The sequence below is a fragment of the Mus musculus genome, chromosome 1 (assembly GCF_000001635.26).
Source record: "Mus musculus strain C57BL/6J chromosome 1, GRCm38.p6 C57BL/6J".
In the NCBI taxonomy this organism is placed as follows: domain Eukaryota; kingdom Metazoa; phylum Chordata; class Mammalia; order Rodentia; family Muridae; genus Mus; species Mus musculus.
This window is the reverse complement of record NC_000067.6, coordinates 177,103,198-177,119,295: the sequence shown is the minus strand read 5'-3', so window position 1 is coordinate 177,119,295 and position 16,098 is coordinate 177,103,198. Positions and strand designations below refer to the sequence as shown.

At 35.3% G+C, this 16,098-nt stretch overlaps 1 protein-coding gene across 6 annotated transcripts in view; it reads left to right on the top strand.

The window, feature by feature from the left end:
* Akt3 (thymoma viral proto-oncogene 3) overlaps positions 1 to 16,098 on the top strand; it is a 241,706-nt gene that overhangs the window by 142,486 nt on the left and 83,122 nt on the right. For all 6 annotated transcript variants that reach the window (XM_006496818.4, XM_030253917.1, XM_030253910.1 and 3 more), the window contains one exon: positions 9,558 to 9,669. In XM_006496818.4, the coding sequence (XP_006496881.1) occupies positions 9,558 to 9,669 (112 nt within the window). The remainder of the gene's footprint in view (positions 1 to 9,557; positions 9,670 to 16,098) is intronic.

Below are 16,098 nucleotides of genomic sequence, written 5' to 3'. Positions count from 1 at the left end.
GCCCTGTGATCCATCCAATAGCTGACTGTGAGCATCCACTTCTGTGTTTGCCAGGCCCCAGCGTAGTCTCATAAGAGACAGCTATATCAGGGTCCTTTCAGCAAAATCCCGCTAGTGTATGCAATGGTGTCAGCGTTTGGAGGCTGATTATGGGATGGATTCCCGGATATGGCAGTCTCTAGACGGTCCACCCCTTCGTCTCAGCTCCAAACTTCGTCTCTGCAACTAAAAAATTATCAGAAACTCGGGCTGAATATCTTCCCTTTTGAATAAATAGGTATGAAATTCTCAGGAATGAATCAGAGCTCAATGGTATGTCATTTCCTGTAATCTATTGGAAAACTATTGGAGAAAAGTGTATCTTAGTACAGTTTCTGTGTTGAAGCATAATGACCAAAAGCAACTTGGGGAGGAAAGGCATCATTTCACTCACAGTTACAGGTCAAAAGCAGTGAGGCAGGAGCTCAATCAGGGCTGGAATCAACACAGGAGCTGATGCAGAGGCTATGGAGGAATGCTGCCTATTGGCTTGCTCCTCATGGCTTGTTCAGCTTGCTTTCTTCTAGAACCCAGGACTAAGATCCCAGGAGTGGCACTACTCACAAAAAGCTGGGCCCTCCCACATCAACCATTAATTAAGAAAATGCCTTATAGGCTTGCCTACAGACCAGCCTTATGGGGGCATTTTCTCAATTGGGTTTCCCTCTTCTCAGGTTACTCTAGACTGTGTCAAGTAGACATAAAATTAGCCCTCACAGAGGAATACCTGAAAGAAAGAAACGTGCCCCTTGAAAATAGTTAAAGGACTGCTTCAGTCATCCCAGATATTTGTTTTCCCAAAGTCAGTATTAGGCCCTAGGAATTCCATTAGTTTATCTTGTGGATTTTGTTTGTTTATTTGTTTGTTTCTGTAATGTCATTGCTATTTATTGTGTCATTTATTAACTTATAAAATAATTTTATTGACACAGATAAATGTTGCATTTCAAATCCCACCATAAAGGTAGTGCTTTTAGAGTAAGCACTATTTTTCAGGTGTAGTTTTTAGCTTGGAACAGATATGTATCTCTTGAAATGTTTCATTAATAAAACAAAGCAAATCTTTTTCTGTAGGGTGGTGCTGTAACATGGGTAGAGAGAGGATGGGCGTTGTTCATCATCTAAACTGATATATAAACCACCAGATACCAAGTCAACTTTGATGTATAGCTAAGGGTCCTGGTTCTATTTTCTTATCTTACTACTAATCCTTGTCTTGTCTTCTGTGATGCCCTTTCATATTTGAATGCAAAACCGATTCTGCTTGTTGCTTTCCATCTCTAATCAGTTATGATCTGATAAAATTTATAGAAAATGTTTGGTTGAACATATATACTTTTACATGATTTAGTCTTTGACCATTTCTTTTCTGTAAATTACTTTGCAACTTAAAATTTTAGTTTCTAGATAGTAGAGGACTGTGTATGGTTTTAAAAATGATAATTAGAGTCTTGATTAGATGCCCATTGTAATTGGTGCTTTAATCCCATTTTAAAATTTAATAATAGGGAACTGGGAGATTGATGGGAGTAAGGAAAGAGCTGACATTTAAAAACCTACTATGTATCAATTGTTTTACTTTTTATAATTATATTTACCATAAGAAACATGACTTAAATATTATTCTCCCCCTAGGAGATAATAATAAAGCAGATCTATAGAGATTAAAATGTTCTTAGAGTTTCAAAGCAAGTAACTGTGGTCTAATGCTTAGCTTGAAATCATCTTGATTATATATTGAGTTAAGATTCCTCAGGTAAAGAGTAGTCAATACACACAGAAAAATATGATCTTGCAGATCTGATACATGGTACATTCACACATACATGTTCTCAAAGTATATTTTGAGTATGGTGAGCCTGTTTAGGATATATAAGGTAAATGCCAATATAACAATCAGGTCTATTGATTTTATATATATATATATATAGCTTAATTTGAGCAAATGATATAACTGTCCTGCATCAGAATTTTGACACATGCAGAATAAAGCAGAGGCTTTAAGTCCAGTGCTTGTTCTAGTCTTCCTCCTTACTTCAGCTTGTCTACTGCTTAGGGCTTCAGGGTGACAGCTTTTTCCAGTGGGGAATTCAGGAAAGAAGTGCTTACAATCTTCTTAACTAGTTTGTCAGTGTTATTGATCAATTCTTAGCATTCTCATCTAGTATATAAAGATACATCTCAGAGTTGGGGACCACTTCTACCTGAGGAAAGAGTAATGGTGAAGAAAAGTTACTAGTTTGTACAGCTTTCAGCATTGATCTTCAAATTATAATGGAAGCCACAGCACAGACAATAAGTTTTAGAGGAAATATCACCTGGATATTCTTGATAAATTATATAGTTCAACATTTTGGCAAATTGTATTTGAGTTTCACATGTTTGTTGCTTCTCCTGAACTATTAGTGCTAAATCACTGCCTTAGTGTCCCCCAATCCCATATCTGTCTTGATTTGAAAGAATTTGTTATATTTCTAGTAATGTTAAATGAGGCCTAAGGCCAGAGTGAAAGGAGGGGCCTTTCAACCTCAGGATTTAGAAATAATATAGAGCAATTGTTTTGGGTTGGAAATAATACATAATCAAGCAGATGCTAATGGGAAAATGCAATGCAGGGGAAGAGAAAAGAGATTGGGGTGCTGTTTGGAAGTTCCATAGAGGAGAGTACATTGCCCCTTTATTATAACAATGTTTCTGCACTATAATAAGGCCTTTCACTGCAAGTTCAGCCTTTTTCATTCATTTGTTTTGTGCTCTGCTTCCTCTGTTACTAATTGTCAGCACAATAGTCTTCCAACTATGAAGTCTCAGTGTCCTTTTGGACCAATTTGTCATTGTCTTTTTCTCTCACCCCAACCCATGCACTCAGAATCTATTACCATAGTTGCATTTTTAGATATTTTGTATGTTTTAAAATGGCAGTGCTTTTGAAACATGCCAAAATAGTTCATGGTAATTGAATCATCGAACTAGCAACAGTTACTGCTTCCAAATGCATACTGATAGATTCTCTTTCTATAGGCTATTCTTATAACTTAAAATATGCATATAATACATTTAAAGCAATATTTAAGTCATTTTGAACTTCATTATAGTCTATATTATTTGCAGATTTATCGTTTACATTATAAATCAGTCTATGTTTTTGTTACTTTACAAAATTTTATGTCATTTCACCATCAATAATTTTATTGTTATAGATAATTTTATTTTGACAAAGGAATAAACAAAATTGTCATAGACTGACAGAGCTGAATAGATTCTTCTATAAATTTTAAAAGTAGTTTATTTGGTAGACTTCTATCCTAGAATTCACAAAGCCTGAGGTTCAGCCCCAAAACCTTATAAAACTGAGTATGATGGTACAGGGCTATATTCTCAACACTCAAGATGATCAGAAGTTCAAGGTCATTTTCAGCTAAAAACTGTTTGAGGCCAGCCTGGGGTACATGAGACCTTATTGTAAGGAGGAAAAAAAGATATTAAACAGAAAAAGTACTGAAGGTACTAAGTTGCATTTTGTTATATCATCAAACTATACACTTAAACTCATTGTAGATTACTTGTTATATATATTACCACATTTTAAAGTCCAGAGCTAGTATATTAAAATGAATAAATACAGAGTTATTGTTCCCAATTCCTTATTTTGTATCTATTAAATGCTTGTAACTATATTAAAATTCTTTCAGTAAAGGGTTGCACTTTACTTTTGTGTTTGAATTATTATTTCACAGTAAATACAGTTCATTTTTATTAGCAATTTCATGTGTGCAGAAAAAGGTTACTGTGGAACACCTAATACATGTATTTATTTCATGAAAGGTAGGATATGGTGAAAAAATGTTAGTGGTGAAAATGCTGCCTCTCAAAATATGCTTTGAGTAAATAGTGATTTCCATGGCAACCATATACATTAAAAAATATTTGGAGAGGTTTATGATTTAAAGCTTCAAATAGTGTCGGTACCAAAGTAGTATTCTAAAATGTCAGATTTTGAAATACAGATCATAAAAGTGAAGAACATCTACAAGAATAGAAAAATTATATTAGTATCCTGATCATAGGCTCCTAATTATTAACTTTGTTAAGCAATAAAGAATGAGAATTTATTTTATTTTCTATTTCTTTGCATGGAAAAATGTATGTTGCTTTTGTGTAATGTTTTTGGCTCAGGAACAGTAACTAGAAATGTGGTTCTGGGTGTAGGCCATTTTGGGAATCAGTTATTCATCATTAGTAAATAAACATGTTTATTATGCAACGTTATTCATCATAAGTAAACATGTTTATTATGTAATGTAATTGTTAATGTATAGCATGAATTCCAGCCCTGAGAAGAATCCAGAGAGGCTGAGTCTTTCTCCTTGGCTGGACCTAACCTGAGAAACAATCAGTACCATCAACCAAGATTCTGCAAGAGAATGTTCCTTCTCTATTCTTACCTGTGCAGGGCTAGAGCCAGGAGCAGATATCCAACCTCTCTTTTCTGCAGTAAGGTTAGCAGGCAAAAGTTCTTTTCTTTGTAATGAAAAGGTATCATAGATGGAGAGCAACCAAGCTCAGAGAAGGAGTAGGAGGGGCAACAAAATGGACTAGATCTAGTCTTGTTTTCACATATTACTCAGTTTTCATAGACAAATTTTCTAGCACTTTTTTTTTTTTCAGAAGATCTTAGAATTTGGATTCAGATACTATTGAGGTATGTGTTCAAACAGTTTCACGCAAGCTGTGCATTTTGAACAAATTTTTAGATAGTTTGAGCCTTATAGATGTGCTCATTTACAAAATGGAGGGTAATTATACTGTTTATGTTTTTGCTTTAAGGTGGAAACATTTTAGAAACCAGACTGCAACATTTGGCACAATGGTCATTTAATGGTTGTTCTGGAATTGATATCTATTGGCCACAGACTTTACCTATCTTCAGTATATTACAACAAGTACTTTTAGAATGGGATTGTAATTAGACATCATTTCTTTATTTATTTAGTGGAGAGAGGTGGTGTCAATATATAGCCCTGGGTATCCTGCAACTCCTTATGTAGACCAAGCTAGCCTCAAACTCATAGAGCCCCAACTACCACTGGTTCTTGAGTAATAGAGGTAAAGATATGTGCCACCATGCCAAGCCTTAGTAGAATATTTTTAAAAGGATAAAAGTAGTATTTAAAGATTAAAAAGGTTGAAATACAATTTTAAACCTTTAAATAAAAACTGAACAGATGATTTATTGTAATTCCCTTTGGAAATATGTACATATACATGTTAATTGGCTTTCAAGTTTGCAGAAAAATTAGAATTTCGAACAAACTCAATCATCTGTGGGTCAGAATGGTGTCCAGTAAGCAGAGTGTTTGAAATTCAGCTTGTAGTTGGTTACTCTGGAGAGCTTCACTAATGTAGTGTAACTGCTTAATGTAAGAGCCAGTTTAACAGAGATTTGAAAGTGGACGCTCCCTGTCTTGGGAGAGTACGATGGACAGTGCTAAGGAGGACACCCAGTGACCATTTCTGTGCTGCCCAGATCACAGAGGCACAGTCTAATGCATGTGTCATATATACCATGCATCCACAGTGCTGGCCACAAAAATAATCTGAAAAGTTAGTATTTTATGGCATAAGATTGTTATTTTACAGAGCTCTGGGAGTGCTGCTTTCATTTAGGTTAAATTTGTTTTAGGTAGGATGACTTGTCTATAGATTGGACATCTCCATATATTTATTAGTATTTCAGGACCTATGTGACCTTTTATGTTGGTCAGTATTTCATGAAATTAGGAGGCCTAACATTTTATATGTTCATATTTATAATTATTTTATCTTCTTGATAAATTATTCTTATTTAATGTATAGTGGCTTTCTCTTTATCTTTTTTGTCTATTTTTACCATGAAGTATACTTCATCCAGCTATCAGAATAGCTATGGCAGCTTGGTTTTTTTTTTCTGTTTGCTTGGTAGATTGTCTTTTACCTTTTGACTCAGTCTTTGGGTCCTTTTACCAGTAAGATGTATTTCTTGGAAACAACAGATAGCTAGATTTAGTTTTTCAATCCTGTCTACCAAACTGTGTCTCTTTATTGATGAGTTGAGATTATTTATATTTTAAATTAATATTAAGAGATATTTATTCATTGTGATAATTTTGTCAGTTGTTTTTCTGATTAGTTGGACTGTTCCTTGACCTTTTCTCTCCCTTGTTAATAATGGGATGTGTTGGTTTACTGCACTGAACATGATGATGAGTTCTTTTCTGTTGTGAACTTTGCTTTTTCCATGCTCTTATGATTGAGATGGTCTTTCTGTGTTCCATATTCATGTGAAAACCTCCAGTAGTTTCTGCTGGCTTAGTGGCCATGAACTGCTCTCAGGTGTTTGTCTTTAAATGTCTCTTCGTCAATCTTCACAGCTATCTTTGCTGAATATAGCAACATTCCATGGTTCTTAACTTTTAAGGATACTAATAAGAGATCTGATATTATTCTAAATTCTAACATGTTTGTGAGTTGGAGGTTTTTTCCCATAAAGATTTTAATATTTTTTTCTTGAATTGGGATTTTTTTTTTCTCATTTTGACTTTATTGTGTTCTGAAGAGATAGATACCCATGTCTGTCTGGGGTTTTAAACATTACTCGTATTTGGATATCTGTCTCTATAGACTTACGAAAAACATTTTTAATTTCTTAAATGTTTATCTCAGAGCTTTCTTGTTCTGAGTTAATAGATTTGCCCCTTGCTTACTTCTCAGGATTCTGTGAAGCTGTGGTGTTTCCGTTTGTTTACCTTTCCTTATTGACTTTAGTTGTAGTTCTTTGTTGACTTAGCTGCTTATATCTAATTTGTCTTACTCTGTCTTTGGCTTGGTTAGGTCTATTATTGATAGTGCTTTCTGCTCTTTCTTTCTTTCTTTCTTTCTTTCTTTCTTTCTTTCTTTCTTTCTTTCTTCCTTTTTTCCTTCCTTCCTTCCTTCCTTCCTTCCTTCCTTCCTTCCTTCCTTCCTGAATGTTTTTAAAACCAGTATTGTTGATTATTTCCCTCCATTTTCCTGTTCTTTTTGTTTTTATTTTTATTTTTCTTCCTATGTTGCTGACTTTACTTTCTGGTTTCAAAGTTGGATTTGTCTGCTTGTTTTTAATCCTCTTTCATGTTTTTATTTTTACTGATAATCTTTTAAAAATTTCATGTTATATTTTTATATTTTAATATAGTTTGGTAGTTGGTGTGTTTCTAATTGTGTTGAGGAATCTTGATACCTTAAGATTTTTCATATTTCTTATAATTTGCTTGTCTCTTGGTATGGCTTTCTGTTACCTTTTTGGGGGGCAAGGAGCCGCCCCCCCCCCCCAAAAAAAAGAGGCAGATACTGGAAATGATGCAAGCTTTTGAAACCAAAAGCCCAGCTCTAGCACACCTCTTCCAACAAGGCCATACCTTCTAAGTCTTCCCAACTGAGGACCAAGCATTCTAAGAAGTGAACATATGGGGACTATGCTCATCAAACCAATCAGGAACAGGATGGGCAGAAACAGGAAAAGCAAGATTAAATAAATTCACAGGGGATTGAAAAGAATGTTATGAAGGGATAGAAATGAGGAGAGATTAAAGTTGAAAAAAAAAAAGGAAAGAGTAACGAGTGATGACATTTTCATAAACAAGATTATTTAAATGAACGATAGGAAATAAAGAAGAAATTAAAAATGTGTTTGTTAATCTAATGCATTAAAACAGTATTAAATGGGAAGTGGAAGAATCCTGAGAAAGCAAAAGAAAAGAAGGAAAAAAAGAGTGACCACCAATGAATACATAAAAATTAGATTAACATATAAAAAGGAATGACAAATAACATGATATAAAATCCACTAGAAGTATTATTAAAAGTTTAGTAAAAATGAAAAGTAGTATACAAAGATTAAAAGAAAAGGTGAAGTATTGGATGGAGCTCCTCTCTGTGTAGTGAGCCAGGTGCATATATTGGGAGGGTTTGTTGAACTTGAAGACTTTTGTCTTTTTCTCTTGTTGATGCTGTTGCTGATACTGGAAAAGTATCTGATGTCTGCTAGAACTATCTTCACTTCACTAGCATCCATCCTTGTTCACGCACTAGGACCTCTGCATACCGTACTTAAGTGCAGTCTGTGGGGCTAGGCAGGTAATCCTTTTATGGAGATACTACCTGCTTCCTGGTTTGTATGCTTCAGGGGTGGCTAATTATCTAGCTAGTGAATGATTTATAAATGTGTTATAACTTGAAATCTGCTCTAATACTGGCCTGTGTACAGGCAGAATGCCTGCTTTTGTACTTTCTAGATAGGTGGCTTGTGAGTTCTCTCTGCCTGCTGACCTGCAGCCTGGAGCTCTTAGGCTCTCTAGGGTGATTCTCAGTTTAGGAGATCTGGCCAGCACTTCCTCATTTGATTAGAGCCCTTGCTGCATCTGCCCTTCTAATTGCCAGTGTTGACATTCACTGCTCAGTACAACAGCTTTAGGCCTTACCCTGGGGTTAAGGCCAGTCAAATTAAGACTCCCTGGTCTATGTTTGCTTCCTGTGTGTTGTCTCCCTAGAGGAACTCAACTTTTTGGTTTTATGCTTTGTTTTGCCGATCTTTTAACAATTTATTCTCTTTCATGATGGTTCTTTGTTACTGCCCTTCTAGTCATACAGAGCAATACAATGGCACTTCTCTCTCCCTCTGACCCATCACCTGAAGAAATCACTGTCTTATCAAGCCCATAATTGAATTTTCACTTGTGAGGGAGGGTTACAGGATCTTACTAAGGGCACCCATGTCTTACTTAGCTTATTACTGTTTACAAGTGGCTTCTGATTCCTTTCCCTTGTGAGAGAGACATTGAACTCTAATTCATACCATCAAAATTAGACATGTGCTTTGACATCTTCATAGATATTCCCTAACAGAATCTAATCAGGTCCTGGCTGACTGATTCTAGTGACTGTGTTTACTTAAGAATTACAAACAGTTTGTTGCTTGAGAAGATCTCACAGTGATAAAAGCTACCCTTTAAAGATGTTTGATACTATAAAACAATGTCTGGTGAACAAGAAGGGGCATACTAATAAATAAGTGAAACTATAGACATGGAAAAAACAAGTCTGTGCTCAAAAGTAAACAAAACATTTATGGAATGATTATGATTTGATTTAGACTTTAAAGGATTGGTATTGCTATGACAGTTGGTGCTTTAAAATATAAAGGGTTAAAATAAATAGGTGTTTCTGATAGTAAAAGTAGAGAAGCAAAAGTTAAAGATACAGGAAGGAACAAGGCTTGTTTGGGGAAAACTGAAGAGTCTGGTTTAGCAGGTTGAACCAGTCAGACTGAAGATGGGCTCCAAAGAAATACTGAGGTCAGGTTGTGAATAACCTTGAACACATATTTGTGGAAAGCTATTAAGTTGCTATGTATTTTGTTTAGAATAATACTGTGTAGTTGTCAACTATTTATTTAATAGTTTAAGTACTTGTGTATTTAAAGAGATACTTAATTTTATTTATAGAATGTCAGTTAATGAAAACAGAACGACCAAAGCCAAATACATTTATTATCAGATGTCTTCAGTGGACCACTGTTATAGAGAGAACATTTCATGTAGATACACCAGAGGAAAGGTAAGAGACTTGTTCATTCTTATTATGTTAAAACAATAGTGTAAAGATGTATTTGTATCTGGATTCATTATTTGTAATTAGATATAAATATATTTGCAATGTGTTACACTTTATTGTTCTGTTTCTGTTGTCTTGCATGTTTAACTAGGGCTGGAAAATGATAAATCACCCTTGGACTACTTTAAAATAAAGTTCTTCTGAGAAAACGGTACACAAATATTTTTTTAATTGAACACATTTTATATACAAGCTATATTGTGCTTATGTGTGAAATTCAGGATAGAATGTGGTAGTAAAATGTTTCCAGTAAACTGCCTGTATGCATGTTAGTTTCAGATACCAAATGGGAAGGGTTCTGAGATTTTTGTCTAAACTTTAGAATATTAGTAAATAATAGGATTGATTAGTGTAACTAATCAATCTTCTGTGACTCATGAACAACATTATGATACTGATCAGCTCTGTGACATCCATGAGGCTATATTTCCAGTCTTGATAGGCTGTTTTTGTACCTATTTTGCCACTTTCTACTTCTATCTTAATATTCTTTTATCTGATGGCCTGGTAATGAGTTAGGTCTATTATTTTCCTACAGATGTTATTATATTTTATCATAATCAACAACTTAGTAGAATATTAATAGCCTTCTTTTCTAAATGAATAACTTATTCTATCATGCTTCTCTAAGACTTTAATGAAAGCAAAATAATCCTTTAAAATCCGAATAAAATGAACAAACACAAAAGTTTTTGTTTTATTTTGAAATACTCTCTAGGGCTTTTTACATGCTAGGCGAGTGCTCTATCACTGAGCTGCAGACCTAGCCCTCGCCTTTTTAATCCTAAAATATTATTTTAATAATACTTTTGATCAATAAATTGTGATGTATTTTAGGAATATAGAAAAAAATAACAGTGTGGCATTAATAATATTTTATTTTCTATACTTGCAGTATTCTTTGTTTTGAAGTGTATACAGGCTAGTGTGTACACCTTTCTCATGCCTAACTCTCATTCATCTACCCTAGGCTTTCGGCACACTGAGTTCTTCATTCACAACGGAGACCTCAACCTAGAGCTGTGGTCATAATAGCTCTTGTGTCTTTGAGGTCTCAGTGTCAAACAGCAAGTTCCCCCAGTACTTACCCTGATTTTGATAGGCTAGGTAGATCCTCTGGCTACACATTTATATAGCTTTATTCCTTTTTTTTTTTCATTTTATGTATATGTATGTTTTGCCAGCATGTTATATCCATGTACCGTGTTGTATACTTCCCATAGAAATCTGAAGAAAATTTCAGATCTCCTGGAACTTGATTTAGAGACAGAAGGTTGTTAGATCCCCTAGGAGTTCTAGGAATCAAACCTGGGTTCTCTGGAAGAGCAGGCCCTGCCCTTACCACTGAGCAATCCCTCCAGCCCCTTCCCCCCAGCTTTTGAAATAAGTGTATCATTTCTATTACTTTTGTTTGCTTTTTGTAAACTTCTTGACAGCAAAGATCAATATCTTGTTTTGTTTTGTTTTGTTTTAAAATCTTGAGTTCACAGTCCAGGATGTGATGACAAGGTGTTTATTAGGTGATAGATTAATGCAGCGCTCCCTGTCGTTGGATTTCTTTGAAGAATGTTATTATAAATGGATTTTTAACATTTACTGAAGCTTGATTGAGTTTGCCCATTTTTACTCCCAAAGTTGGATATAAGCCATATCTTTTTGATACGAGGTAGAAGGGCTTAGACAGTATCTCGCTCTGCAGTCCAGGTTGGCCTGACACTTACTATGTCACTCTTGTGTCCGTCCTTCTGCTTTGACTCCTGAGGGCTGAGATGAATCTGAGATGTGTGGTAGACGACATCTACGCCAGCTCTTGAGCCTCTAAAGGCCTTTGACTTTCCTTCCCTAACTGTCTACTCATCTGAAGAATCAATTTTCTCTCATTTATTTTTTTTTTAATTTTTTTATTTTTTTTAAGAAAATGGAAATTAACCCATTGAGTTTACTGTTAGAGTATGTGTTTCTGGAGACTTCATAGAGCTCCCATCTAGTGTCAGTAAGGACTTAGAGGTGTCTCAATTCAAATCCTCTCTAATGTTCTGGCCCCGCTCTGAAATTTTTTTGTGTGATAAACTAGATGGATTCTTCCTATGTGTGCTACTTTATTTGAATGGATAATTTAAGATTGGGACATTTTTAAAAAGTGGTGAGTCTAATGTCTCAGATCGTACTAACTTGTTTTTCCTTCACAATCATTAAATTATGAATGTGTGGGTGTGCATGCATATGTGCTTGTTCATGTGTATGCCTGGGTGTGCGTGTGCTTATGCATGCATGTGTGTGTGCATGCCTGTATGTGCTCATGTGTGTGCACGTGTGTGTGTAGGATTTTAGATTTTTATTTTGTTTTTTGACTTTATATTTTCTATTGTTCTTAATAGTAATACTGGTTTTAATTAGAAAAACTTTATTAAATTTTTAACTTGAAGCAGTTTCCTGTATTACCTTTTTTAAAAAAAAATGTGTTTAGATATTTTACTGCATTTGTTTTTAAAATTAAATTTATGTTAACTTATAGTTGAAAACATAAAATACACATATTAGTGGATACCATGTCATATTTTAATATATGTATAAATTATATTTATCTCCTCAAACTTTTATTTAAGGTAATTATTACAATTGCATAGTATGTTGCTATCTGTGGTCTCCTGACTGTACAGTAGCACAATGTAATTTTTTGCTCCCATCCAATTGTACTCATATTCACTAATCAGTCTTTAACTATCCATTTCTCCCCTCTTACAGTCTCTGTAGCCTTTGGCCATCACTGTCTTCTTCAAACTTAGAAGATCAACACTTATATTCCCCATATGCATGAGATAGTATGGTTCTTTCTGTGCCTAGCTTTCTTAGCATAATGATCTCTAGTTCCTTTCATGTTGTCCTAAATGACAGAGTTCTTTTCTTTTTTAAGAGTGAGAAAGATTCTACTGTGTGTATATGTTACATATTCTTTATTCATTCATCAGTTGATAAATACTTCTGTTATTTCTACCTCTAGACTGTGTGAATAGTACTACAATAGACATGGTCAAGTTATTGCCTTTTTGAATGGTTAATTTAATTCTTTTGGGTACATGCCCAGAAATGGGATGGCTGGATCGTGGGGTAGTTTTAAAATTTTTGAAAGATCTGCCATACTCCTTTTCACAGCACCTACTACTGGTAGTATCATTAACACCTGCCATCATCTGTTTTCTTTTTTAATTGGATATTTTCTTTATTTACATTTCAAATATTATCCCCTTTCCTGGTTTCTCTCCCTCCTACAGGCACCCTATCACATCCTCCCTCCCCTTGCTTCTATGAAGGTGTTCCTCTACCCCCGCACTCCCACATCCCCGCCCTCGATTCCCCTACACTGGGGCATCTATAGAGCCTTCATAGGACCAAGTACCTCTCCTTCCATTGATGCATGAACATCATTTATTTTCTAATGTCTTTAGTAGCTAGGAGTGAGGTGTTGCCTCACTGTGGTCTGTGACTTTCATTTGCCTGAGTATGGAAATGCTGAGAACAATCTTTTGTTCATTTTTAATTGGATTGCTTGGTTGTATGTTTTTTGGTTATTGAGTTGTAGTGGTTCCTTATCACAAATTAGGAACTAACTTCTTTTACATCCTTTGTGGGGGAAGGGTGCATAAAGATACAGAGCTTCATTTTGTCAGGGTGTATTTCTAGCTAGCCATTGAACTCTTAAGGACTTTGAGAGAATGAGGGAAAAATTTAAATTAATGGTTTCTGAAATTTTTCTAAATATCTAAAGATACAAAACCCAATATCAGAAGTTCTATAACTTGCAAGTGGGAAAAGTACAAAAAAAATTTCTATGCCAGTAAGATTGTTAAATATCAAAAGTGAATGAAAAAAATAAAGCTTTTTTTCTCAAGGGAGCAACAGACAGAGCAAAAGGTAACATAATAGAAAAAAAATGATATGAGAAAACATTGAGTAAAATAATAATTGGGGGTAATGGACTAATGTACTTAACATGCTGAAACCAAGTAAGTGCCACAAAACAAGAATATGTTCCAAGAATAAAAGTACAATTAAATTTATTTTTAGTTTGAGGCATCATTGAGATGGCTCAGTAGGTAAAGTTATTAAAAATACTTCCTTAAAAAAAGGAGGCATCAAATTTTAGGGAAATAATTTTATCCATAGGTAGGATGTGTGCAAATAAAATTTAATTGTGGTTTCAATAGCTTTTAACTGAATTTTTATTTTTCCATATTTTCTTTTTATAAAATTTTATTTATTTATTTATTTATTTAACACTCCAGATTTCATTCCCCTCCCGGTCCACCCTCCAACTGTTCCACATCCCATATCTCCTCCCCAGCCCATCTCCACAAGGATGTTCCAGCAATCCCGCAGCCCCTATGCCACCATACCTTTCCACTCTCTGGTGCCTCCAGATTCTTGAGGGTTAGGAGCATCTTTTTTGATTGAACCCAGAACCAACAGTCCTCTGCTGGATATGTGTTGGGGGCTTCATGTCAGCTGGTGTATGCTGCCTGGCCCAATGTCTGAGAGATCTCAGGGGTCCACGTTAATGAGACTGCTTTTCCCAAATTCAACCACAGGGGTCAGCAGCTTCTGTCCATTGGTTGGGTGCAAATAGCTACATCTGACTCTTTGGGCTGTTTGTTGGGTCTTCCTGACAGAAGTTATGATAGGTCCCTGTTAGTGAGTACTACATGGCCTCAGTAACAGTGTCAGGCCTCCAGAGCTCCCTTTGAGCTGGAGCTGGATCCCACTGTGGGCCTGTCGCTGAACCTTCTTTTCCTCAGGCTCCTCTCTATTTCCATCCCTGCAGTTCTTTCAGACAGGAGTGCTCCTCTTTCTTCACATCCTCTCCAACATGTGTTGTCTCCTGAGGTTTTGATCTTAGCCTTTCTGATTGATGTAAGGTGGAATCTCAGGGTTGTTTTGTTTTGTATTTTTCTGATCACTAAGGACTTTGAACATTTCTTTAGATGCTTCTCAGCCATTCGAGATTCCTCTGTTGTGAATTCTTGGTTTAGTTCTATACCCCATTTTTTGATTGGGTTGTTTGGTTTTTTTGGTGGTTAGTTTCTTGCGTTCTTTATATATTTTGTATATCAGCCCCTAATGTATGGGGGGTTAGTGAAGTTTTTTCCCAATCTGTAGGTTGCTGATATCATTAATATTTTTAAGATAATAGTTTAATTATATTTATGAGAATTTAGTATATATATTTTAATCTTTTGCTTTTTATTCCCAATCTGTAAGTTGCTGATATCATTAATATTTTAAGATAATAGTTTAATTATATTTATGAGAATTTAGTATATATATTTTAATCTTTTGCTTTTTATTCATCTACATAACTCCTCTCAGATCTAATCTCCCTCTTCCATACTCACCTCTATTTTGTGTACCCTCTTTTCTTTAGAAGATAGTATATAGCAGTAAATGTCCTGATCCTCTGGCTCCTATAGTCATCCACCTCCTTTTTCCATGATTCCCCCTGAGCCTATGTAGAAGGGTTGTGTTGAAAATGTATTAATTGGGGTTGGGCACACACTGATTCGTTTTCTGGATTTTGACTGATTGTGGCTTTCATTAATAGTCTTTATCTGTTGCAAATGGAAGTGTTTTTGATAAGGGAGACGTGAGAGCACACTTACCTGTTATTTTTAAGGATGACTGTTTAGAATGCAGTAGAAGTTATACTGGTTTAGGAAAGTAACAGTAGTAGATTCTCTTGTAAGGTTCAGGACCTCACCAGCCACAAGTAGTTTGTTGAGTTTACAATACCAGGCACAAACTTAACTCCTAATGAATGAAACTTATGTCAATTGGTTGTCTGTTGGTAACCACTACACTGCTACTATTACACCTTTCAGAATATATTCTTCTGGTTGTTATTGTGGACCGTAGGCATTACAGCTAGATAGGACCATTGCTTTCTTGCTTGGCAGCTCACGTAGCTCCTTCTAGTTCTGTGGGAGGTAGTTCTCAGGGGGTGGGCTTTCATGGCAGAATGTGATCGATTACCCCAAACACTATGTCTTAAGTGTGTGGTGTCTTCACTATGGTTTTACCTTCCGCTGTTGTTGGGATGTCTCTTGGACTCTCCTACCAATAGTTCAAAGGAGCTTTTCCATGTCTGGCATTCAAGGTTTTTGTTGATAGTCTATGGGGTTTTTTTGGGGGGAGGGTTATTGTTACCCCAAAACAGCTTCAATTAAATTATGTGGGTGTGTTTATTTGAGTGTGTAGACAAACACATTATGTGCATTATTAAGTGAGCATAAAATAATACAGTTCCCGTGTAAATGCTACTTCTGACACTAGGATTTTAGATTATCTTTAGGGATGTTGGAAGAGACTGTGGCTATGCAG